The following is a 23,908-nucleotide window of genomic DNA, read 5'->3' as shown; positions in this document are numbered from 1 at the left end:
ATCCTCCACAGTCTTTTCCTTTTCCTGTTCTAATAATCTCAGGTTTACTTGGTATAAAGACAGGGAATCCCGGTGCAGATGATTCTGTCGTCTTTCCATCGCTATATATCGCCCCTCTCCGCTTACTTATTCTGCTGGTTTTTATATATTCATAAACAGTCGGCGTCTGCTTATCACTCTTATATCCTATCAAACTTTGTCTTTATCAGATTGTATTAAGTGCATTAATAATATCAATACTGAAGAATAACTGTTTATTTATTCTGCACCCGATATCTGAGACTGAGAGTGATTAAACAGAAGATGGAATGTAATTGTAACATATTTATGATATCACTATCAGCGCCAGCCAAACGATTACACGCCGTGTTACATTATAGATCGTATGAACGACTTATGTGCCGCTCCAGTCTAAACTTTGAGTTTCTTTAACCACTTGCCGACCAGCCGCCGCCGTACTGCTGCAGGTTGGCTCCCCTGTGCGAACCGCCTTAGGTGTACGTCGGCTGTTTAAAGAGCTCTAGGGGGGCACACGTGCACGTCCGTGACGCCGGAGCCGATGCGGGTGGCCGCGATGTCCGCCGGCGACCCGTGATCGCTCCTTAGGGAGCCAGAACTGGGATCTGTCAATGTAAACAGAAGATCGCTGTTCTGTTAGGGAAGTAGAGAGAGAGATCTGCTGTTCCTACTGATCAGGAACAGCGATGTCTCTGTACTTCTAGTCAGTCCGCCCCCCCCCCCCCATGTTAGAAACACCTCCCTAGGGAACACAATTACCCCCTTGATCGCCCCCTCGTGTTAACCCCTTCCTGCCAGTGACATTTATACAGTAATCAGTGGCTATTTTTATAGCACTGATCGCTGTATGTCACTGGTCCCAAAAAGTGTCAAAAATCAAAAAAATCCTGCTTAAAAAAAAAAAAAAAAAAAACTATAATAAAAATGCCATAAATCTATCCCCTATTTTGTAGACGCCATAACTTTTGTGCAAACCAATCAATATACGCTTTTTTTTTTTTTTTTTTTACCAAAAATACGTTGAAGAATACATATCGGCCTAAACTGATGAAGAAATTTGTTTCAATTTTTTTTATATTAATTATAGCAAAAAGTACAAAATATTGTTTTTTTTCCCAAAATTGTCGCTCTTTTTTTGTTTACAGTCCAAAAAATGAAAAAACGCAGAGGCGATCAAATACCACCAAAAGAAAGCTCTATTTGTGGGGGAAAAAAAAAAAAGGACATTAGGTTTTGTTTTTTGTACAGCGTCGCATGACTGCGCAATTGTCAGTAAAAGCGACGTATTGCCGGATTGCAAAAAAAATGGCCTGGTCATTAAGGGGGCAAATCCTTCCGGTCCTTAAGTGGTTAATCTAGGATAAAGTACGGAAGATCCCGTGTCAGATTTATGACTGTCTGTGTCCAGATTAGACAGGAGACCCTGAAGAAGCGTGTTCCAAATTTTATTACCCCCCTTCCCACCCATAAATCATATAATAAAAGTTTCCAAGCATAATGCCCCCTGCTAGAGAGATGTTAACCACTTCAGCCCCGGAAGATTTTACCCCCTTCCTGACCAAAGCACTTTTTGCGATTCGGCACTGCGTCTCTTTAACTGACAATTGCGCGATCGTGCGACGTTGCACCCAAACAAAATTGACGTCCTTTTTCCCCACAAATAGAGCTTTCTTTTGGTGGTATTCGATCACCTCTGCGGTTTTTATTTTTTGCGCTATAAACAAAAACAGAGCGACAATTTAAAAAAAAAAAAACACGCATTATTTTTTGCTATAATAAATATCCCCAAAAAATATATAAAAAAACTATTTTTTTCCTCAGTTTAGGCAGATATGTATTCTTCTACATATTTTTGGTAAAAAAAAAAAAAAATCGCAATAAGCGTATATTGATTGGTTTGCGCAAAAGTTATAGCGTCTACAAAATAGGGAATAGATTTATAGCTTTTTTTTTTATTATAATTTTTTTTTTAACTAGTAATGGCGGCGATCTGCGATTTTTATCGTGACTGTGACATTATGGCGGACACATTTTTGGGACCATTGTCATTAATACAGCGATCAATGCTATAAAAATGCACTGATTACTGTAAAAATGTCACTGGCAGGGGAGGGGTTAACACTAGGGGGGTGATCAAGGGGTTAACTGTGTTCCCTGGGAGGTGTTTCTAACTGAAGGGGGAGGGGACTGTGTAGCGGGAGGGGACTGACTGGAGGAAGTGACGGATCGTGGTTCCTAGCTAATAAGAACACACGATCTGTCACTCCTGTCAGAACAGACACTCGTCCCTGTTCTGTCTCTCCTCTTCACGATCGCTCGTGGCCGCCGGTCATTGCGACCGTCGGCCACGAGCACCGGCACCCCCGGCCATCCCGACAACGCGAGCCGAATGTATAGCTACCTCGGCTCGCGGAGCCAACCTGCCGCAGTATAACTGTGGCGGTTGGTCGGGAAGCAGTTAAATAAACATCCTCCCCGTTGAGAGCCAACAGCCGCCACACTGCACAGCTGATGGCTGTCAATCTCAGTTAACACTGACGATCGGGAACCAATCAGTGTGCTTTCCAAACCATGTGATCACGGTGTCAGTTATTACATAGAGATCATAGTCTGGAGGCTCCACTGATAAAATAAGCCTTCAGATGTCACTGCACTATGAAAGTTTACAGCAGGGGTAACCTTAACTAATCGTAACCCCCTTCCCACCTAAGAGCAAAACAAACGTTAATGCCTGAGCACAATTTTGTAACTTTGACATTTAGACCCCTTTCATACTGGGGCACTTTTCAGGCATTTGAGCGCTAACAATAGCGCCTGTAAAGTGCCAGAAAAGCAACTCTCATGCTACCCAGTGTGAAAGCCACAGTGCTTTCACACTGGGGCGGTGCGCTTGCAGGACAGGGAAAAAAAAAAAAAAATCCTGCAAGCAGCGACTTTGGGGCGGTTTTGGGAGCGGCGTCCCACAACACACCCTGCTCATTGAAATAAATGGGCAGCCAAAGTGCCTGCAAAGACGGGCGCTTTTAACCCTTTCTTCGGCCGCTAGCGGGGGGGTTAAAAGCTCCTCTGCCAGCGGCCTAAAGGAGCTGCTAAAACGACGGTAAAGCGGCGCTTTACCGCTAACGCACTCCCCCCCCGCGCCCCAGAGTGAAAAGTAGCCTTAGTAAGGACTGTACATATCGTCATAACTACTTTGTGCCTCCAGGGGGATTATACCGCATTTTTTTTTTCAGGACAAAATCGACCTTTCTTTTGGTGGTGAATGGTAATGGATCTCTCCTATTTTTTTATTTTTATTTTTTATCAAAAAGGAAAAAAAAAACTGGCCCAAAAATTGTAAAAAAAAAGAAATTTTTTTTTTTTTTTAAATTTAGCCGCATATTTCATGCTATCACCAAAGGACGACCCAAAAATAAATTTCTCCTGCTCCCGATGATCGCAGCGATACCACATATGTGTATGTTAGTTTTTTTTCAAAATTGTCTTTTTTTTTTTTGTTTATAGCGCAAAAAATAAAAACCGCAGAGGTGATCAAATACCACCAAAAGAAAGCTCTATTTGTGGGGGGGAAAAAAAAGGACGTCAATTTTGTTTGGGTACAGCGTCGCACGACCGCGCAATTGTCAGTTAAAGCAACACAGTGCCAAATCGCAAAAAAATGCTCTGGTCAGGAAGGGGGGTAAATTCTTCCGGGGCAGAAGTGGTTAAGCTCCTCTAGGCTCCAGAGGAACAGGGTAGGCCAATTAATTTTTTTTTTTAGCCAGCCCCCCCCACTCATATCTTTCATTTGTACTACGGAATCGCAGAGACATTGGCGGTTTTGACTAGAGGTCGACCGATATATCGGCCGGCCGATATATCGGCCGATATTTGGCGTTATTTACTTAATCGGCATCGGCCGATTGTGCTGATAAAAAAGGCCGATTGTAACTTCAGCCGTGACTTGCAAATGACTTCTGTAATAGAAGTTAATGCAAGTTGCCTTAAGTTATCTGTGAAGTTTTCTTCTCTCCTCCTCTGGGCAGCCTGCCAAGTCTGATAAGAAGATACATTGTATCTTTCAGGTTCTTTTTATCAATAGACTGAACTCCGTGGAGAAGTTTTCAGTTTAACCATTTAAAGACTAAATCTTTTCTGACACTTGTTGCTTACAAGTAAAAATCCTGTATTTTCTGCTAGAAAATCACTTAGAACCCCCAAACATTATATATATTTTTTTAGCAGAGACCCTAGGGAATAAAATGGTGATTGTTGCAATATTTTATGTCACACGGTATTTGCGCAGCGGTCTTTCAAACGCAATTTAAAAAAAAAAAAATACAGTAATGAATTAAAAAAAAAAACCTAAGCAGTAAAGTTAGCCCATTTTTTTTCGTCCAAAAGTTTTGATTACCTGTTTTTGTGTATTTAATATTTAAGATAGTTTTTTTTTTTTTTTTTTTTTTTTTTTCGTTTTCTAAATTATACATACAAGTGAACTGATTGGAGGTTTGTTTTGTTTAATGTTTAAATGAAAAAAAATTTCTGTATTACTTAAGGTTGCTTTCACACTGGAGCAGGCATGCGTTGATGGTAAAACGCTGCTAGTTTTGGCGGCGCTTTACCGTCATTTTAGAGGCGCTATTCGGCTGCTAGCGGGGCGCTTATAACCCAGCTAGCGGCCGAGGAAGGGGTTAAATGCGCCCCTGAAGCGTCGCTGCCAAAACGCTTTGCAGGCGCTTCGGCAGCGGTGCACATTAATTTCAATGGGCAGGAGTGGTGGAGGAGCGGTATTGCACCGCTCCAAAGATGCCGTTTGCAGGACTTTTTTTACATCCTGCCAGCGCATCACCTCAGTGTGAAAGCACTCAGGATATCACACTGAGACTGCAGGGGAGCCGTTTTACAGGCACTTTACAGGTGCTATTTTTAGCCCAAAAGCGCCTGAAAAACTCCCCAGTGTAAAAATCTAACTGTTAGATTTTATGAGATGAAGGGAAAAAAGAAAAAAAAAAAATCGGCCAAATATATCGGCCCAAAAAAATCGGCATCACATATCGGCCATCGGCCACCGCGATTTCTAAATATCGGCATCGGCATCGGCCAGAGAAAAACCCATATCGGTCGACCTCTAGTTTTGACTGCACGATATTGCCTCGATAGCCCGGATGCCATCTTTGCTTTGGCTCCTTTTCGTGCACACGTGACCCGCCTTATGTCTTTGATGCTCAACCTATTCTTACAAAATTGATGTTCTGTAAGTTCTGCTTTACCCATATCACAGTATTGGACTGTTGCCGCGCTCTCATTTTGCATTTGGGGAGCAATCTTTGTACAATGTGTACTGTTATTTTAACCCCTTCATGCCGACCGTACACAAATTAGACATGTGCACTGCCGAAAAATGTGTTCGTTTTCATTTGGGTTTTTTTTCCGGCTCATTCGTTATGATCGCAATTCGTAAAATTAAAAAAAAAAAATCCAAAAATTCGAAAGAATAACTAATAACTATTAAATTATAGGTATTGGAATTTCCTTTCACATTTGGCTGTTAGTGAACGTAACGAATACGAATTCATCCGAAATAATGAATGCCGCATCTAAAACGAGTGGAATGGAACGAATTAATGGGTTTGTTAACCCATTTATATAAGACTATGCCAGCCCCTCTATTAGAGGCTGGCATAGCACACTATGCAAGTTTAAAAAAAAAAAAAAAAAAAAAAAAAAAATCGAGCGTTCTAAATACCGAATTTGAGCTGACTTCAGGCGGTCACGTGACTCGCGGCCGCTTTACAGCTCCGATGGATGTCTTCTGCGGGAGGAGCCGTGATCTTCATCTGATGTCATCTGGGGAAGATCACGTGTCTGCTCGTCTCCTCCACAGAAGCTCTGTCTTGGAGATGGAAAGCGGCCGCGAGTCACGTGACCGGCCTGAAGACAGCTCAAATTCGGTATTTAGAACGCTCGTTTTTGCAAAGGACTTAGTGAGGTATGCCAGCCTTTAATGGAGGGGCTGGCAGGGACCATTGTAGGCTTTTATTTTTAATAGTAGGGGCAGGGCGAAGACAGACACACAGCTGACAGACAGGAAAAAGGGGGGTGAGCCGGGCAGTGTATGATGGAGGGACGCACTCTGACCACGGTGATCAGGCCTGAGCAGCCCTGGTTATCGTGGTCAGTACAGAGGAGGGGATACAGGAAGTGGAGGGTTCAGGGTTTTTCTAGGACACGCTTAACCCCTTAAGTAACTGAAGGGGTCACTTAAGTAACTTAATAAAAAGTTTTTTATTATTGTCATTTATTATTATTAATTTGTTACGTTCCATACATTTAGATGCGGCATTCATTTTTTCGGATAATTCGTAACTTCGGATGAATTCGTATTCGTTTCCTTCTCTTAACAGCCAAATTTGAAAGGAAGTTCCAATACCTATAATTAAATAGTTAGTAGTAGTCAAGTTATTATTAGTTAGTTATTATTTAAAAACTTTAGAATTTTCGGGTTTTCGAATTTACGAATTTTCTGAAACATTCGCTAAACAGGTTTTCGTTAATTTGGATATTTCCGAATTAACGAATTTGTCAATTGATGTACATGATCTGACGATTTTGATGACTTGAAGATTCAGTAAAAATACATTTGCATTGGAGAACGTGTCCCTTCGTTTATGTTTAATGGATATTGGTGGAGAACAGGGAGTCCACCTCGACACTATTCCAGCCCTACAGCAAGGACAGAGAAAAGGCAGTAACCCACCCAAAGTTTGAATATATATATATATATATATATATATATATATATATATATATATATATATATATATATATATATATATCCTCCTCTATATCTATATATTTATTTTTATGTTTAATATATATATATATATATATATATATATATATATATATATATATATATATATATATATATATATATATATATATATATATATATAATGTTTGGGGGTTTTAGCAAAAAAAATATAGATTTTAACTTTTAAAGCAACAAAGGTCAGAAAAAAAGTTTAGGCCCCTTTTGAACGGGGCAGATCAGTTCACTGTGCAGGGACGGACCTGTCAGAGCTCCGCTGTCTCCAAATCCGCCTGTCTGTTTTCATCCAATCGATGGATGGCGAACATATCGCCATCAGACTGTTTTGAGCGGATCTTAATTGGATCGGACGGCAGTCGGGGGGGGGGGGGGGGGGGGGGGGTGGGGGGTGTCACCGCTGACAACTGCCTGCCCATAGAAGTCAACGGGTGGCCCGCTCTGATTCGCCTGAAAAAACGGATGGGCGGATCTGAGCGGGCTGATCGTGTGAAAGGGGCCTAAGGCAAACAAGGGGATAAGTGCACATTTCGTTTCTGTGCCGTTTTTTTTCCCTTGTTATATCGGAAAACTTTATTAAAATCTCCAGTAAAAGAAAAGAAACAAACAAACAAATATAACATTGTGTATGATCGTGAGAGATGTGTATACAATAAGAGCACAGGGACACAGTAAAGCTTTATTTACCTGAACGTCTGCGTGTTAATGGTAGTCCAGGTCTGGCAGACGAGGAGTCGGGCGGCTCGGTGTAACAAGGCCATGCTGCTTCCTGCAGACACACACACACAGATCAGAGATCAGTCTCAGCGATCGGACAGCTCAGTACCGCAGAGGGCGGTCTGGTAAGTAAAGACAATTCAGGCTTTGTGTACAGTAGAGATATAAATGATCGTCCAATGACGGGCCGACAACCTGCGTGACCCATGTGACCCCCCCCCCATACAATTTGTCCACACACGAGTCTGACCTGACTGGCCACCATCTGCCCTACTGGCTGCAATGCTCCGAGAGATTAATGGGACCCAACACTACAATTATTTATAACAAGGAAATCCCATTCTTTTATACTAATAACGGTTTCTGAATAGGGGCCAATATCTGCAGTCTGTATGGTAAGTTAAATATCTAGATGAGAGCTGTGGATGTGATGCAACAGTCATTAATATATTACACCCGTGTGATTATCTCTGCCAGTGGTGATCAATCCACGAGGAATAGGAGGGCTGCCCCCTCCCCCAACATCACCAAAAGGATACACATAGGGTTAAAGCAGAGTTCCACCCAAAAACGAAACTTCCGCTTTAAGGGAAGGTGACCCCCTGACATGCTACATCTGGCATGTCACTTTTTTTTTTGGGGGGGGGGGGGGGAGCGGACACCCTCTTTTTAGAGGATTCCAGCTCCCACTTCCTCCCGGTGCACCGCGGCACCAGAAGGGAGATCACCTCTCTCCCCCCTCCCTCTCGGCAGTCACCTGGGACACGTCACAGGTCCCAGATGATTGCCCAGCCAGTCACAGCGCGCCGCGCGGTGCGCGCCCAGCTGTGAAGCCACATCCGGGTGCCCACGGTGACAATGCCGGCGCCACAGAGAGGAACGGGGCTTTGTTCCCCCACATCGCTGGATCCCGGGGACGGGTAAGTGTCCGATTATTAAAAGTCAGCAGCTGCAGTATTTGTAGCTGCTGACTTTTAATTTTTTTTTTTTTTTTTTTAAAGTGGAACTCCGCTTTAAGTATACAGATGCGCTCAAAAAAGAATTGAGATCTCCCCAGAGCGGCTCGATGATAATAAAGTGATACTAAAGTCTAATTTTTCTTTTAGTTAAAAATAACAAACATGTTATACTTACCCTCCTCTGTGCAGTTGGTTTTGCACCGAGCGGCCCCGATCCTCCTCTTCTCGGGTCCCTCTTCGGTGCTTCTGGCCCCTCCTATTTACAGCCCCCCCCCCCGCAGCAAGCAGCTTGCCATAGGGGGCACCCGAGCCGAGTCACAGCTCCCTGCTTCCATTCAGACACAGAGCCACCCCCTTATTCTCCTCATTGGCTGACTGATTTTGATTGGCAGCAGTGGGAGCCGATGGCACAGCGCTGCTGCCTCAGCCAATGAGGGAGGGAGAGTCCCGTGCAGCCGAGACACTCCTGCAACATCGCTGGATAGAGAGGGGGCTCAGGTAAGTATTAGGGGCGGCTGCTGTACACAGAAGGCTTTTTATCTTAATGCATAGAATGCACTAGATTAAAACCTTCTGACTTTACAACCACTTTAACCGCTTCCGGACTGCCCACCGCGCATTTACTGCGGCAGGACGGCCCAGCTGCGCGAAAACAACGTACCTGTTAGAGCTGCACGATTCTGGCTAAAATGAGAATCACGATTTTTTTTTGCTTAGAATAAAGATCGCGATTCTCGCGGTGTAACATCATCTTTCACGTTATACAAAAAAAAAAATTAAAAATTGGGCTAACTTTTACTGTTTAGTTTTTTGTTTTTTTTTTTAATTAAAGTGTATTTAAAAAAAAAAAAATTGTGTTTGAAAAACTGCTGCGCAAATACGGTGTGACATAAAATATTGCAACAACCGCTATTTTATTCTCTAGGGTCTCTGCTAAAAAATATATTATATATATATATATATATATATATCTCATGTTTGAGTGCTCCAAGTAATTTTAAAGCAGAAAATAATGATTTTTAGTGCAGGCAACAAATGTCAGAAAAGGTTGGGTCTTTAAATGGTTAAAATTCCCTTATCTACACTGCGGGAGTGCTTTCCTTTGATAAAAGAACAAAAAAGATACTTTGTTTCTACTTATTGCAGTGTTGGAATAAAACTTTGCAGGCTGTCTGGATTTTTTTTTTTTTCCAGCTGTGAGAACTCTCTGCACTTGTTAGAAAGAATCCTGACATGCTGTTTTGAAGATCGGGAAGGGAAAAAGATCGCGATTTCGACTCTTAAGGATTAATCGTGCAGCTCTAGTACCGGTTTCCTCTTCCCGAGTCTGGGGGGCGCGTGTGTGCACCTGCCGGAGACCCGCTGTGATTGGACACAACGGCAGCCAATCAGCAGGTCCAGGAGCCGCGCAGCATAATATCCCATAGTTTGTAGACGCGATAACTTTTGTGCAAACCAATCAATATACGCTATGTCATCGGGAGCAGTGATCGCTGTCATGTGAGTGGAAGCCCATCCCCCCCCCCCCCACAGTTATGCCGCGTACACACGAGCGGACTTTTCAGCATCAAAAGGTCCGACGGTCTTTCCGGCGGACTTTCGACGGACGTTCAAACGACCGGACTTTCCCACACACGGACGGACTAAAGTCCGGTTGAAAGTCCGTTGGTTTAAACGTGATGGCGTACGAAGGGACTAGAATAAGGAAGTTCATAGCCAGTAGCCAATAGCTGCCCTTGCGTCCTTTTTTTTTTGTCCGTCAGACTAGCATACCGACGGATTTTTCGACCGGACTAGAATTCGTCGGAAAGATTTGAAACACGTTCCAAATCTAAAGTCTGTCTGATTTTCGACAGAAAAAGTCAGCTGAAGGTCCGATGAAGCCCACATACGGTCGGATTGTCCGACGGATTCGTTCCGTCGGAACAGTCCGGTCGAAAAGTCTGCCCGTGTGTACACAAAATTAGAATCACTCCCTAGGACACACTTAACCCCTTGATCGCCCCGTAGTGTTTATCCCCTTCCATGACAGTGTCATTTACACAGTAATCAGTGCATTTTTATAGCGCTGATCGCTGTATAAATGACAATGGTCCCAAAATAGTGTCAAAAGTGTCCACCATAATGTCGCAGTCACGATAAAAAAAAAAATAAAAAAAAAAAATAAAAAAAATCGCAGATCACCGCCATTACTGATAAAAAAATAATAAATATGCCAAAAATCTATCCCTTATTTTGTAGACGCACAAACCAATCAATATACGCTTATTGCAAATTTTTTTTTACCAATAATATGTAGACGAATACATATCGGCCTCAACTGAGAAAGAAATTTTTTTTAATTTTTTTTGGTGGATATTTATTATAGCAAAAAGTAAAAAATATTGCTTTTTTTTCAAAATTGTTGTTTTTTTTTTGTTTATAGCGCAAAAAATAAAAACCACAGAGGAGATCAAATACCACCAAAAGAAAGCTCTATTTGTGGGGAAAAAAGGACGTCAATTTTGTTTGGGTATAACGTCGCACGACCGCGCAACTGTCAGTTAAAGCGACGCAGTGCCGAACCCCAAAAAGTGCTCTGGTCAGGAAGGGGGTAAATTGGTAAACCCCTCACATCGCTTACGGTTGTGACCACAAACCTCTATTTTGGTCTCGTCACTCCAGATTACAAATGTGCCAGAAGCTGTGAGGAATGTCAATGCTGCTGCTGCTGCTGATCCAATGGATTCAACCTCGAGTCACTGACCCATAACAAGGAAATCAGGACTTCTGACTTCACTGGCTACATGCTTGATACGGACAGCCAGGCAACTGGTATTTTCAGAAGGATGTGAGCAGAAGCCATCTCTACATTTCTCAGAGCACAGGGTCAGTTTAAAGGATATGTAAAGGCTCGCGTTTTTAAAAAAACAAAACAAAAAAAACAAACATGTCGTACTTGCCTCCTCTGTGCAGTTTGTTTTCGCACAGAGTGGCCCCCGATCCTCCTCTTCTGGGGTCCCTCAGCGGCGTTCCTGACTCCTCCTCTTCCCGAGTGCCCCGTTGGAGAGCCGCTCTCCCTCGGAGGGCACTCGTGCGGGCGCGCTCCCGTGTCCTGTTGCTGCGTCCATTGACACAGACAGCAGGACTCGGCCCCCCCCCCCCCCCCCCCCACGTCTTTGGATTTGATTGACAGCAGCGGGAGCCAATGGCTGCGCTGCTATCAATCTATCCAATCAGGACCCGAGACACTGGCTGGAGCTGCTGTGCTCGTCCCCGTCGCTGGAAAGACCGGGTTCAGGTAAGTAAAAGGGGGATCTGGGGGGGTGTGCGCTGCACTACAGAAGGATTTTCACCTTAATGCATAGAATGCAAATCCCCTTCAAAGCTTAACTCCGGCCAAAAATAAAATAAACCAAACGCTAATGATATGTGCGCAATGCGCGGGTTTTTTTGTGATCGGAGGAGGGGAGATTGTGATGTTCGTCTGCGCCTCCTCCAATCACAGAACGCCTTCAATTCGTTGAAAGCGAACTGGAGTCGCTGCAGATTAAGCAACCCGCTGTGATCTGTACGTGTCAGCGTTCGACGTTCGGTGCTGACTGTACTGCACGGGTCGATTGAAAGTATTACGTACCGCAGCAGCAGCGGGCGCACACTGCACACACTTCATTAGTGTTCATTTATTTTATTTCCAGTTCTGTATTTTTGGCCGGAGTTCAGATTTTAAAACCTTTCCTGCTAATGACGGGGGTTAATGTCCTGGTGCTATGAAGAGCTCTTGGGGCCCCCGGCGAGGGTAAATATTGGCCCCGAGCTTCAAGCACCCTCCTGCCAAGAAGAGAGGGAGGAGAAAGCAAACAGTGGATGAGGATGTACAGAGTCTTCTGTCCTCCCCTCCCCCCTCCACGCCGTTTCCTCTGTTCTGATCACATCAGGATGGAATGAGCCCATCTAGTAAAAAAACGAGGAGCTCTATGGTGGAGCTCTGGTGGCCCAGTCTCTGAGGCCGTGGGCCTTTGGTACTTACTGTGTGGCCCCTGGTGCCCCCTTCATCAGCTATTTCCCTGCATAGGTACTTTCTCAGGGCCAAGGAAAATACTAATAGACTCTTTTTGTTTTTTTTATTCTCTGTCTTACTTTTTCGCTGACATTTTTCTAAATCTTAATTTTTTTTTTTTTTTTTTTACGTTGGGGGTGGGGTCTATGTATTAAAAAAAAAAAAAAAAAAGTTAGCTAATGTGTCAATCATTTCCAAAGCAGTCACAAATATTTACTGTAATTTGCCTATAAAATGTTTTTTTTTTCCTTGGATCGTCAGCACCATCTATTGGCCATAATGCAGTATTTTCCAGATTGAGGCCATTATGGGGCTGACGATCCTAAAAAAAAAAAAAAAAAAAAAAAAAAAATGCATTTAAAAGCAGTATTAAACCCAAACCATATGACACTTTTGGTTTAACCCTTTCATGACTAAGCCTATTTTTTTTAAATTTGGTGTTTACAAGTTAAAATCCATATTTTTTGCTAGAAAATTACTTAGAACCCCCAAACATTATATATATTTTTTTAGCAGAGAATCTAAAGAATAAAATGGAGATTGTTGCAATATTTTATATCACACGGTATTTGTGCAGCAGTGTTTTAAACGCAAATTTTTGGAAAATAGACACTTCCACGAATTTTAAAAAAATCCAAACAGTAAAGTTACCCCAATTTTTTTGTATAATGTGAAAGATGATTTTACGCCGAGTAAATAGATACCAAACATGTCAGGCTTTATAATTGCACGCACTCGTGGAATGACGACAAACTATGGTAGCTATGAATTTCCATAGGCGACGCTTTAAAATATTTTTTATGGTTACCAGGTTAGAGTTACAGAGGAGGTCTAGTGCTAGAATTATTGCTCTCGCTCTGACGATCGCGGCGATACCTCACATGTGTGATTTGAACACCATTTACATATGCGTGCACAACTTCCGTATGCGTTTTCTTCGCTGCGCGAGCTCGCGGGGACGGGGGCGCTTTAAAAACATTTTTTTTTATATTTATTTTATTTATTTTTATACTTAAAAATTGTGTTTAAAAAAAAATGTTTTTTTTTTACTTTTATTGCTGTCACAAGGAATGTAAACATCCCTTGTGACAGTAATAGATGATGACAGGTACTCTTTATGGAGGGATCAGGGGTCTAAAAGACCCCCCATCCCTCCTTTACACTTCAAAGTATTCAGATCGTAGAAAACGGCGATTCTGAATACTGTGTGTTTTTTTAAATTCAGCGCCATTGGCAGCCGAGTAAACGGGAAGTGACGTCATGACGTCGCTTCCGCGTTTACATTGAGAAGGCTGGAACGAAGCCGCCCACGGCTTCGTTCCAGCCCGCCCCCAGCCGCCGGAGGCAGACGATTGGACACCGGGCCGCCCGATCGCACGGGAGACCCGGTAAGTGCGGCGGGAGGGGGGGGGGGATGTCCCCTCCCGCTCCTCCGGTATAACAGCCGAGCGGCTTTTAGCTACATCAGTTGTTATATACGGGTAGCCGATCGCCTGCTCGACACAACGGTACCGGGATGATGCCTGCAGCTGCGGGCATCATCCCGGTATAACCCCCGAAAGCCGAGGACGCAGATGTGCGTACGGTCGGCGGGAAGGGGTTAATACCACTTTAAACCCTATCATCATGCCTCTGCCTGTGGGAGTTATGCTTGTCATGGTCAGCCTTGCAATGCCTGATGGGACTTGTAGTTTCGCAACAGCTGGAGGGCGGCCAGTTTGAGACCCCCCCTGATCTAAACTGATGACCTGTAGGGGCTTTTAAAGTGTTACTAAACCCACACCAGTAAAATCAGTTCTGTATATGCAGTAAAACATGTTTGTTACACTCACTGTGGAACGTAAGGGGTTAATCCCCTGCATTGTGTAAAAAGGCTGTTTGATCCTGTCTTCTCTGATCCTCCCCTTTGTTTACCATCCCCAATCCATCTGCTGATAGCACGGAGCCCTTGGGGGCACTCTGCACACGCTCAGTTTGGTGTGTATTGCTAGAGAGGTTTGTTTTTTTTGAGAGGGTGCATGTGCTTAGCACAGGGCCAATCAGTACTGTCCAGACAGAGGGTCAGGGGTCCTGCAGCCTCATAGGACAGTCAGAGTAGAATGAAAACTCCTCCTACAAGCTTTACCCAGACACTGATAGAAGTCACAAGACTGCTATATACTGCTGATGAGAATTTAGCGGTTTATATTTACTAAAATTATTACCGTATATACTCGAGTATATGTCAACCTGAATATAAGCCGAGGCACCTAATTTTACCACGAAAAACTGGGAAAAACGTATTGACTCGAGTATAAGCCTAGGGTGAGAAATGCACAGCTACTGTAAGTGGAAAAGAGGGTCAACAATGCCCATTTGCAGCCTCACTGTGCCCATTTGCAGCCTCACTGTGCCCATTTGCAGCCTCACTGTGCCCATTTGCAGCCTCACTGTGCCCATTTGCAGCCTCACTGTGCTCATTTGCAGCCATAGGTCCCCCGAACTTCAAACTCGGTAGTTAAGGGTTCCTAGATGCCCCCTAGCTGCAGCCAAAATTTGGGGTCTCTGGACCCAAAGGGTCCTGAAATGACATTGCTGCAGATGGACACAGTTGCCGGCCTTTGGGGCGTCATATCTCGGGGCCACTTGGTATTAGGAATCCCAAATTTGGTGTGCAAACCCAGTGGAAATAGCACTACAATATATCCAAAGCTGTGGTTCCTAGCACCAAGTGGCCCCAAGATACGGGGCCCCAAATTCGGTTTGGAAAACGTCAAGCACTTTTCTGCAGCAGAGAATGACATTTTCCGAAACCGACTTTGGGGCCCCGTATCTCGGGGCCACTTGGTGCTAGGAACCCCAGCTTTGGATTTGTTGTAGTGCTGGGTTTGCACACCAGATTTGGGGTTCCTAGCACCAAGTGGCCCCGAGATACGGGGTTCCAAAGTCAGTTTGGAAAACGATATTTTTTGCTGCAGAAAAGTGCTTGACTCGAGTATATACGGTACCTGTAAAATCCCTTTCTTTGAGTACATCATGGGACACAGAGTCAGGCTAATATTCATTACCTGCTGGGATGTCCCAGAGCAATAGCCTTGAGGGGAGGGATACACCCCACCAAACAATAGCCATCAGAATTTATACGGCAGCCGGCAGGACACTGCAGCCGAAATTCAAATTTTGTGAACGTATGCACTGAAGACCAGGTATCAGCCTTACAAATCTGAGCCACAGATACCCGATGGCGAAAAGCCCAGGGAGGTTCCTACACCCCTTGGTAGAATGAGCTCTCACCCTAAAAGGGAGGAGCTTTACGTTTCAGACCGTAGGCCTGAATGACCAATTGACGGACCCAATTGGCAATGGAAGCTTTGGAAGCTGCCTATCCTTTTTTGGGTCCTTTTGGTAAAACAAAAAAACAAAAAAAAAAAAAAGGAGTCTGATCCTCGGATCTCCGCAGTTCTAGACAAATAAACCTTGACTGCCTGGACAACGTCCAAAGAATGCAGTCGTCTCTCTTCCGCTGAACGAGGCTGAGAGAAAAAAAGAAGGCAAAATAATGTCCTGATTTAAATGAAAGGCCGACACCACTTTTGGCAAAAAGGATGGAACAGGTCGCAACACGACCCTGTCGTGGTGAAGGATCAAGTACGGTTCCCTGCTTGGAAGGCCCGACACCCTTGTAGCCGAGAAGATGGCCATCAGGAAGCCTTAGCTTACGTGACAGCAAGTCTAATGGAACTTCCTGGATAGGTGCCAATGGTCGTTTCTGTAACAAAGACAACACCAAGTTCAGGACCCAAGGACAAATAGGTGACCTAATGGGGGGGAAGCAAGAGAGTTGACCCCCTGCATAAAGGTTCGGATAAGTGAATGGGAGGCTAAAGGCCTTTGGAAGAATACTGATAGGGCCCAAACTTGACCTCTGATTCTACTCAAAGCCAATTTTATTTCCACAGCTGGCTGTAGAAAAGAGAGAATTCTCCCAATCACGTATTTCCGAGGATGCCATTTTCTGGCTTCACACCACGCAATACAAGTCTTCCAGACCTTATGATAAATCTTCCTACTGACAGCTTTCCTAGCATTCACTAGGGTAGACACCACTGATCCCGAGATGCCACGGTCCTTTAACACCCTGGCTTCAATAGCCATGCTATCAAATTTAGAGACTGTAAATTGGGGTGGACTATTGGACCTTGAGACAGTAGATCACGGAGATGTGAAAGTGTCCATGGCTCGTCTTTTGTCTCACAATCTCCAGGAACCAGGGCCTTCTGGGCCAGGCTGGTGCCACCAGAATGACTGGAAACCCCCCTCTTTCCGAATCCTGCACAACAAATGTGGAAGGAGAGGGATCAGAGGGAAAGCATAAACCAGGGAGTACTGTCTTCCATGGAACTACCAGAGCATCTGCTCCAATTGCCAGAGGATCTCTTGTTAGGGACACAAATTGCTGTAGCTTGTTGTTGAATCTGGATGCCGATAGGTTGACCATCCCCAACACTTGCGAATTTCCTGGAACACCCCTGGGTGTAGAGGCCATTCCCCCGGGCAGATCTGCTGGCGGCTGAGGTAATCTGCCTTCAAGTTCTCCACTCCCGGGACACTTCTTTGCGAGGCTCGGGTACCATTTATCTAAGCATATAAAGCCTGTGTCAAATGGATCCGATCGGTCAATCCCTCGATTCATTTAAGAACCGTTTGTGGGACTAAAGACCTGGAGCTCTTGTAGACTGGTAAAAAAAAAAAACTGAAGTGCTTCCTGTGTGGGAGGGGTTATATAGGGGATCACTTCCTGTCTGAAGATCTTTGGTCTACCAGTGTCCATTCACCTGGGAGGTGGAGTATAACCCAGCAGGTAATGAATATTAGCCTGACTCTGTGTCCCATGAAGTATGAAAAAGAAAAGTTTTTCTTAGTTTCGGTTGTAACATTTTGCAAGCAAGTCATTTTGCTTCTTCACTGACCATGAGCTGGCCGGGCTGCACCGACGGGGAGGCACTGTCAGGGCTGGGCTCAGCCCTTCCTTCTCTGCCATCTCCTATCTCTCCACAGTGACTCAGCTGTTGATGATTCTGCTCGTCAGTCCTGCCTACTTAAAGTCATCCAGCTCACTTCATCTCTGCCTTCGCCAACATCACAGAGACTTTCTCTTGCGTCCCTGTTGAAGACTTGCTCAGGTGATGTTCCTTCTCGCTCCTGATCCTGCTTGCTGTACTACTACGTTGATCTCTGGCTCTCTGACATTTGCTTGGCTGACTACCCGATCCGGTTACTGAACTCTGGCTTGCTTTGACTACGTTTACTCTGTTTACCTTATTATCATTATTATTAAACAAGTGTGATTTAACTTTACTTCTGTCTCGGTCTGATTCATGGATTCTGATTAGGCACTGGCCGGGCTGCGCCGACGGGGAGGCACAGGTGATCACATGGTAAAGGGCCTCTGCGATTGCCCTTACCCTGATCTGTTATCTGCAGCAAAAGTGCTGCACAAACTGTTGTCGCGATATAAATCTACTATATAACCACTCGAGGACCGCCCCACCCGCAATGCACTGCGGACAGGCGGTGGCCCGTGCCGGTAAAAATGGTAAGAGAAACACCGGCGGGGGGTGGGGGGGGGGATTTGAACGTCCGTCCGCCCCTGCCGCTTTGGAAAAAGTGATCCAGGAGCTCATGAGAAAGCCAGCCGCCGACCGTAAAAAAAAAAAAAAAAAAACTTTTGCGCAAACCATTTAATATACGCTTATTGCGTTTTTTTTTTTTTTTTTTACCAAAAATATGTAGAAAAATACATATCGGCCTAAACTGATGAAGATTTGTTTTTTGGGGGGGAGGGGATATTTATTACAGCATAAAGTAAATAAAATATAGTTGTTTTTTTTTTTTTTAATTTGTCGCTTTTTTTTTTTTTGTTTATAGCGCAAAAAAATAAAAAAACGGCAGAGGTGATCAAATACCACCAAAAGAAAGGACGTCGATTTTGTTTGGGTAGTGTCGCACGACTGCGCAATTGTCAGATAAAGCGGCGCAGTGTCATATCGCAAATTATGGCCTGGTCAGGAAGGGGGGAAAATCATCTGGGGCTGAAGCAGTTAATAGTTATCATTAGTTAGTTATTATTACAGGTTTTCTAAATTTTCGTTCTTTTTGAATCTTCGGATTTTCGTTCCTATTTTCGGGTTTTTGAATTTCCGATTTTCGCATTTCCAAATATCTGGATTTTCGGAAAAAATTAGTTAAAACGGGTTTTGTTTCTTTCGATTTTTATTTTTTTCCAAATGAATGAACCTGTTGAATTTCGTCGAAAAAAAAAAAAAAAAAAAAAACGAATTCGGAACGAAACGAATTGTAGGTGTCTAGTAACAAAAATTGGAAGGTTTTCAGATAAAAGTGGTCTCTGCGGCGGATTCGCCACGAGATCACTTTTATCGGTGGCGGGAAAGGTGCCCCCTTCCCTGGTGGTCTCTGCCGCTTACCGGAGACGATCGGGTCCTTTCCCCTCTGAGGCTGGAAGTCAAATGAGGGAAAGATGACCCCCCCCCCCACACTCGGCTCCACACCATTGGATGACGGAAGCGACATCAAACGTCGCTTCTGCCCAAAGGTCTTAATGGGGGGGGGGAATATTTAAAAAAATAAATAATTTTATTTTTTTTTTTATTGCATTTTATTTTTATTTATTTATTTTTTTTTATTTCTTTTTGACCCCCAGATCTCACATTAAAGAGGTCCTGTCATGATTTTTTTTTCTATTACTGTACAAGTGATGTTTACATTCCTTGTAATAGGAATAAAAGCGATTACATTTTTTTTTTTTTTTTAAATAAAAAAAAGAACAGTGTAAAAAAATAAAAAAGTATAATAAATTAGAAAAAATAAAAAATAATTTAAAGTGCCCCGTCCCGCCGAGCTCAAGCGCAGAAGCGAAAAGCCTACGTAAGTCGCTCCCGCATATGAAAACGGTGTTCAAGCCGCACACACACATGTGAGGTATCGCCGCGATCGTTACAGCGAGAGCAATAGTTATAGCCCTGGACCTCCTCTGTAACTATAAACATGTAACCCGTGGACATTTTTTTTTTTTTAAACGTCGCCTATGGAAATTTTTCTTTTTTTTTTTAAGGGTCAAAGTTTGTCGCCATTCCACAGCGTGACATGTTGGGTATCGATTTACTCGGCGTAACATCATCTTTCACAATATGGAAAAAAAAAAAAAACTGGGCTAACTTTACTGTGTTCTTATTCTTTTAATTAAAAAAAGTGAATTTTTTCCAAAAAAAAAAAAAAAAAAAGTGCGCTTGTAAGACCGCTGCGCAAATACGGCGTGACAGAAAGTATTGCAACGACCGCCATTTTATTCTCTAGGGTGTCTGAAAAAAATTATAAATAAAATTTATATTATATAAATATATATATATATATATATATATATATATATATATTTTTTTTTTTTTTTTTTTTTTTTTGCAGACAGCATTGCAACGACCACCATTTTATTCTCTAGGGTGTCTGAAAAAAAAAGAAAATATATATAAAATATGTTATATATATATGTTTGGGGGTTCTAAGTAATTTTCTAGCAAAAAAAAAAAAATTTTAACTTGTAAACACCAAGATTGAAAAATAGGCCCGGTCCTTAAGTGGTTAAAGTAACGCAGTGCCCTATTAGAAAAAAATGGCCTGGTCATGAAGGGGGGTAAATCTTCCGGGGCTGAAGCTGTTGATAATAAAAAATATTAATAATAACAATAATAATAAAGTAGAACTAAAGACAAAACTTTTTTTTCCTATTTTGGATAATAATAAGGGAGGGTTATGACCTCTGCCTGATTTTTTTTTTTTTGCCCTCGGTGTCCCCATTGGGGGGGGATCTCCTGTCACTTCCTGTCCCATAGCCAAACAGGAAGTGAGGAAATCCCCAGAACTGGTGTCCCCATTGGAAGATTTTCCCTCTGTTCCTGTTCTGGTGACAACACAACACGTGGGATTTTCTCTCTCTCTGTGATAATGATAAATCAGGACAAATAGAGGACAAATCTCCATAATGGGGACACAGACAACAAGAAATACCTGACAGGGGGTCTAATCTCCCTCCACTCCATCCAAGACTTATAGAAAAATTTAGTTCTACATCAAACTGGAGCTCTATGGTACTCCGGTGTCCCCATTTAGTATTTCCTCCCTCACTTCCTGTCTGGGGGTGACTCAGGACGGACCTGTCCTCTCCCCTCCCCCCAGGACTGACATATAACAAGGCCTAGACAGTTCTCAGGCTCCTCCCCCTCCCGGGTGTGTGTTATATGTGGGACCTGCCCGGTATAGAAGGTTCCTTCGGGCTCCCCGGGGTCACCCTCCGCCATGTTACTCTACTCACCGCTCCGTACGTACAATCACGTGGGTGCCCCAAGACGGGCTCGTCCCCGGTGTTCTGTCATAATCTCCAACCTATCCCCAAAAAAAATAAAAAAAATCCAACCGCTTGTACTGCGCATGCGCTAGCACGGGCACGAGCAGGGCTTTCTCGGATTGCGACGTAACAGCCATCGACTACTACACCAACTCCTCTTGCCGCCGCACCGCGCCTGCGCGGTCTTCGTGTAAGGCACGAAAATCAATCCATCAAATTCTCCAACTGTTATGGTAGCTGTGCGCATGCGCGGGAACACTTCCATCCCCTGTCATATCGTCCGACCGTCTCACACACATAAACCAAATGAGATACATGGACAGTTAAGCAAAAATACAGTTTTATCATACCGGATTCAAAGCAATGAACATGAACTGAGAAGATAATGTACGGAACAATGTATTTGTAGAACTATGTTCACAATCACATACCTATCCACACATCGTTCTGTTCATTATCTTCTCACTTCAGGGGATGTGAGTCTTCCCGCGCAATCTGAAGTAAGATTGTCACATAAACAGCATCAAATACACCAACTCCTCTCACCGCCAAATACACCAACTCCTCTCACCGCCAAATACACCAACTCCTCTCACCGCCAAATACACCAACTCCTCTCACCGCCAAATACACCAACTCCTCTCACCGCCAAATACACCAACTCCTCTCACCGCCAAATACACCAACCACTCTCCCCGCCAAATACACCAACTACTCTCACCGCCAAATACACCAACTCCTCTCACCGCCAAATACACCAACTCCTCTCACCGCCAAATACACCAACTCCTCTCACCGCCAAATACACCAACTCCTCTCACCGCCAAATACACCAACCACTCTCACCGCCAAATACACCAACTACTCTCACCGCCAAATACACCAACTACTCTCCCCGCCAAATACACCAACTACTCTCACCGCCAAATACACCAACTCCTCTCACCGCCAAATACACCAAACACTCTCACCGCCAAATACACCAACTACTCTCACCGCCAAATACACCAACTACTCTCCCCGCCAAATACACCAACTACTCTCCCCGCCAAATACACCAACTACTCTCACCGCCAAATACACCAACTCCTCTCACCGCCAAATACACCAACCACTCTCCCCGCCAAATACACCAACCACTCTCACCGCCAAATACACCAACTCCTCTCACCGCCAAATACACCAACTCCTCTCACCGCCAAATACACCAACTCCTCTCACCGCCAAATACACCAACTACTCTCCCCGCCAAATACACCAACTCCTCTCACCGCCAAATACACCAACTCCTCTCACCGCCAAATACACCAACTCCTCTCACCGCCAAATACACCAACTCCTCTCACCGCCAAATACACCAACTCCTCTCACCGCCAAATACACCAACTCCTCTCACCGCCAAATACACCAACCACTCTCACCGCCAAATACACCAACTCCTCTCACCGCCAAATACACCAACTCCTCTCACCGCCAAATACACCAACTACTCTCACCGCCAAATACACCAACTACTCTCCCCGCCAAATACACCAACTACTCTCACCGCCAAATACACCAACTACTCTCACCGCCAAATACACCAACTCCTCTCACCGCCAAATACACCAACCACTCTCACCGCCAAATACGCCAACCACTCTCACCGCCAAATACACCAACTCCTCTCACCGCCAAATACACCAACTCCTCTCACCGCCAAATACACCAACTACTCTCACCGCCAAATACACCAACTCCTCTCACCGCCAAATACACCAACTCCTCTCACCGCCAAATACACCAACTACTCTCCCCGCCAAATACACCAACTACTCTCACCGCCAAATACACCAACTACTCTCACCGCCAAATACACCAACTCCTCTCACCGCCAAATACACCAACTACTCTCCCCGCCAAATACACCAACTACTCTCACCGCCAAATACACCAACTACTCTCACCGCCAAATACACCAACTCCTCTCACCGCCAAATACACCAACCACTCTCACCGCCAAATACGCCAACCACTCTCACCGCCAAATACACCAACTCCTCTCACCGCCAAATACTCCAACTCCTCTCACCGCCAAATACGCCAACCACTCTCACCGCCAAATACACCAACTCCTCTCACCGCCAAATACACCAACTACTCTCACCGCCAAATACATCAACTCCTCTCACCGCCAAATACACCAACTCCTCTCACCGCCAAATACACCAACTCCTCTCACCGCCAAATACACCAACTCCTCTCACCGCCAAATACACCAACTCCTCTCACCGCCAAATACATCAACTCCTCTCACCGCCAAATACACCAACTCCTCTCACCGCCAAATACACCAACCACTCTCACCGCCAAATACACCAACTCCTCTCACCGCCAAATACACCAACTCCTCTCACCGCCAAATACACCAACTCCTCTCACCGCCAAATACATCAACTCCTCTCACCGCCAAATACACCAACTCCTCTCACCGCCAAATACACCAACCACTCTCACCGCCAAATACACCAACTCCTCTCACCGCCAAATACACCAACTCCTCTCACCGCCAAATACACCAACCACTCTCCCCGCCAAATACACCAACCACTCTCCCCGCCAAATACACCAACCACTCTCACCGCCAAATACACCAACTCCTCTCACCGCCAAATACACCAACTACTCTCACCGCCAAATACACCAACTACTCTCCCCGCCAAATACACCAACTACTCTCACCGCCAAATACACCAACTACTCTCACCGCCAAATACGCCAACTCCTCTCACCGCCAAATACGCCAACTCCTCTCACCGCCAAATACACCAACTCCTCTCACCGCCAAATACACCAACTACTCTCCCCGCCAAATACACCAACTACTCTCACCGCCAAATACACCAACTCCTCTCACCGCCAAATACACCAACTCCTCTCACCGCCAAATACACCAACTCCTCTCACCGCCAAATACACCAACTCCTCTC

General features: G+C 44.4%; 1 protein-coding gene across 2 annotated transcripts in view; it reads right to left on the bottom strand.

Moving 5' to 3' along the window:
• MRPL14 (mitochondrial ribosomal protein L14) overlaps positions 1–21,057 on the bottom strand; it is a 26,267-nt gene extending 5,210 nt beyond the window's left edge. Inside the window, exons 1-2 of one of the 2 annotated variants that reach the window (XM_073628714.1) lie at positions 20,907–21,057; positions 7,517–7,598 (exon numbers count right to left, since the gene is read on the bottom strand). In XM_073628714.1, coding sequence (XP_073484815.1) covers positions 7,517–7,590 — 74 coding nt within the window. In that variant the 5' untranslated portion in view covers positions 7,591–7,598; positions 20,907–21,057. Of the gene's footprint in view, positions 1–7,516; positions 7,599–20,841 lie in introns of both variants that reach the window. The other variant, XM_073628715.1, reaches the window with a different exon arrangement.
• Positions 21,058–23,908: the final 2,851 nt, after the last annotated feature.

This window comes from Aquarana catesbeiana, linkage group LG04, assembly GCF_042186555.1.
Source record: "Aquarana catesbeiana isolate 2022-GZ linkage group LG04, ASM4218655v1, whole genome shotgun sequence".
Classification (NCBI taxonomy): Eukaryota; Metazoa; Chordata; class Amphibia; order Anura; family Ranidae; genus Aquarana; species Aquarana catesbeiana.
This window is presented reverse-complemented; position numbering and strand designations above follow the sequence as displayed.